We start from the raw sequence: 3,406 nt of genomic DNA on the forward strand, positions 1-3,406 counted from the left end.
ATGTGTACCAAAAATAACATTAGTCCATAAACATAGTCGGCATAAACACTGTCACATGGCAGACAAAACGCCGCCCCGCATTACTTCCCATTTCATCATACTTGCGTGTGTTCACACACCTTTGTTGGGACAAATGTGTGAACGTTGGTTCTTTTTAAAATGCATGGAAGCCTACAAATAGCTTTGATTATTCCTTCCTCTCTATCTCACAAGTTGTTTATCACTTCGACTGCTCCTAAATTGACTATCCTGTTGCGGTTATCCACTCATGACTGATTGTTGCAGCTGACGCTTTATTTGGGTGGTTCCTGTTTTCTTCTGTCACCTTTTTAAAGATATTTTAGGCAAATCCACTTAATTTTGTCTTGTATGCATCTTGTCTAATTGGCAGCTTTACTGGATGCAAGCTAACGCAAGCAAGTGTAAGTGGGAGTTTAGTGAAGGAAGACGACATCGCAAGTGAACCATATCTTTCATCAGCGACCTAGATAAGTCATGTACAGACATGAATAATTAGGTGAGGCGACCAGAAATATGGTAATCCTGCTAGTCCGCAGTCGTGACTTGGAAGGCGCACCTGCATTAATCGAGTCAGCAATAACCGGCTTGTGGTCGTGATTGTGTCGATGTGCCATATGGAGAATTAACAACCTAAGTATGGATAAAGCATTCTGCAAAGCCGAGGACACTCCTTCCAACATAGAAGTAGCAGTTGATTGAAGAAATGGATGTACTTGTGGGAATAGGAAATTCCATGTGAATTGAATGAAAGAAGGCTTTACAAGTGACCCTAGTTTGCTTAGACAAAGGAGGCGAATATCTATTGACCGGCTGACTTCTTCCTTAGGCCTTGGAGACGACAGAAGTCGGAAAGGCCTTTGACGTAGTGCTTAACGCATTACCTTCAGTGATACGGGGCATGATGTTTCATAATGCTGTCACTTCTTACCTTCGGTTTGTTCGCCTTCTACTCCATTTGTATCCTTACTCTGACGACACAGAAGACGGCTTAAGAACATGCGCAAAAAAAGGGGAGGTGCAAAATTTACGGAGATCCCAAAAAAAGTACGAGGAAAGGAAAACAATCACTCTGAGCAAATACATATGGTTTGTGAATTTTTTGAAGTATGTGCTTCAGGGGATAGGTACATAAATAGACCGGTAAATTTTGACAGGGAGAACTCAGATTGACCCCTAATATCAGTGGGATTGCACATAGTGAAGAGGATAACAGGAGAAGTTGACGGACGATAAAGCGACGCATCCACCTAGTTGGCAGCGCTACGTTTGGTGCCACTACTAGATAAACAAAAGCCTCTTTGTTAGACAGTGCTATGCCAGCTCACTCCAATCACGTATGGTGAATGTTATATGCAATGACCCCATATGGTGAAACCGGACCAGCCTTCGATGTGTTCACCTTGAAATGCTTCATGCTAATTGGCTCCCATCCGTATCTTCACACACCTATTGTGGTATGAGGCTCACATACAGCCCTTATGTCCAACTTTCGGCATACTGTATTAATTCGTTCTCGTCTTTCTCGCCTATCACAGCCATGTGAGAAGAAAAAGAGGAAACGGATAATAATAATCGCCTGGCTAGGTAAAGGGAAACTAAAATAGCGTGTTCACTCCACCAACCACCGTGAGAACTCACCATTCAATCAAATTGCGACCACTCAGACCAGAAGCATGCAATTTATTTTAAGACTTGATTCTTCATCACTTTTTATTATGAAACTTTTTCTCGATTCATTTTATACAAAGTTTACTGACTCTTAAAAGGTTATTTTACTTCGTGATTTGCGGTAGAGAAAACACTAAGACTACAATCTACCTTATGGTGACAGAATTTGAAAAGCATGAATGAGTAGACAAGTGCGCGGTTGTTGTGCGATGAGAACTACAAAAATTTCCAACAATCCCACGTTTCAAAATGCCAGTTATGTGTTTCCTCTACTCCCTATTCGAATAAGAGAAATTTGTTGCCTAACCGGGAAAGGCACTTGCCTCCAAAATGGCGGCTACCACTGCTTCACCTTCTTTTTCTGCATCGAGTCGCCTGCTTTAAGGCATGGTGTAGTAGTCAGATTCTGCAGCGCCTTCAGTCACCTCAAAGGCGCTGCTGCAATGTGTCAGTGCAGACTGAGCTTACTCACAAAGGAGATTCAATTCAACTCCTTCCACTATTTTAATCCCTTATAATAGATTCAATTATTTCACAGATATTTTTCAACCATGGCATATGCAGTATAATAAACTTCAGGGAGGATTTCCTGCCTTTTTTGTCTCGTGTGGCATCACACTGGTCATCCCCAGCTTCGCCCTTTTTCCGTTTTTTCCTTTTTTTCCACTAATATGCTTCCTCTGGAGACCCAAATTGAATGAGAAGCAGGATGTTCTTTCCGTACTGCATGAAAATTGGTCAGATCGTGACGAAGGATGCACACCTCTCACTCATACTTTACCTCATTCATTAATCAAGGTAGTGCCCTGTGCTACTGAATTGTTATAAGTAAAAGTCTAATTGTGTATTACTATCATCACTAGCACAATCTCCACGTTCCCCTTCGTTGCCTGTCATCTCCAATTCAGTTTGTTTCACAATTCTGTGGTTTCTCATTGTCTTTTGTACACAGGCGAACTTGCGGGAAATATTTGCTAACCAAAAAAGTCTTTCAATTTTGGGCAGTAAATCTTGAGCAGAATGCTACTGAAATTTCGTAAGTAGCACACGGGCAGCACTGCTACTAATACTTTAGATTTCGCGGTCCAACTGGCGAATAACCAATCAAATGCCGCTTAATGCGCGTCATTGTTGAAATACTTCCTGTCCCTGCCTCGTATCAAGTACGTGAATTGATTGTGCATATTTGAAAAGATTGGGCTTCCCGTGATAACGCGACATTCCACATTGTCGAGTTGCATGTCGCAGTATTTTTCTGTCTACTTTAATGTGACCTTCAAGTAGGTGGCAAGATAGACATTTAGCTTCTGCGTCTTTTCAAAAACATCCAACGACAGGACAAACCCGTGAATGTCAAATAAACAGGATGAAATTTAAAATATGGCGACAAATTCATGCTGCAGGCCAAAAAAAACATCTCAACATCCGTCCCTCACTAAAGTCAGCGACGTGCAGATGTCACACAACAAAAAGGGGCAAAGCCTTAACAGGTTCCACAAATTAGTAAACGGCGTTAGTTTTCAAAGAACTTGCTCCGAAAGTGCACAATAAATCCGTTGGTATGTGGGCAGATCCATAAAAAATCCGAGTTGTCTGCCAATCCACTTATCCATCCAGTACCCATCCTTTACGTACCCATGTGTCTATTAATCCACTTCTACCATTCCATCAATCCATCCATCCATCCATCCCGGATCCATCCATCCCGGATCCATCC

At 41.9% G+C, this 3,406-nt stretch overlaps 1 protein-coding gene across 1 annotated transcript; it reads left to right on the forward strand. All coding sequences in view use genetic code 11, as the record gives it.

Moving 5' to 3' along the window:
- Positions 1-919: 919 nt before the first annotated feature.
- On the forward strand, positions 920-2,704 carry EGR_07985 (hypothetical protein; the record flags this gene model as incomplete). The annotated part of the gene is made up of 3 exons (XM_024497234.1): positions 920-1,125; positions 2,211-2,487; positions 2,525-2,704. 3 exons carry the CDS (start codon positions 920-922, stop codon positions 2,702-2,704), a joined length of 663 nt encoding a protein of 220 aa, XP_024348364.1.
- Positions 2,705-3,406: the final 702 nt, after the last annotated feature.

Source organism: Echinococcus granulosus, assembly GCF_000524195.1.
Source record: "Echinococcus granulosus chromosome Unknown EG_S00092, whole genome shotgun sequence".
NCBI lineage: Eukaryota > Metazoa > Platyhelminthes > Cestoda > Cyclophyllidea > Taeniidae > Echinococcus > Echinococcus granulosus.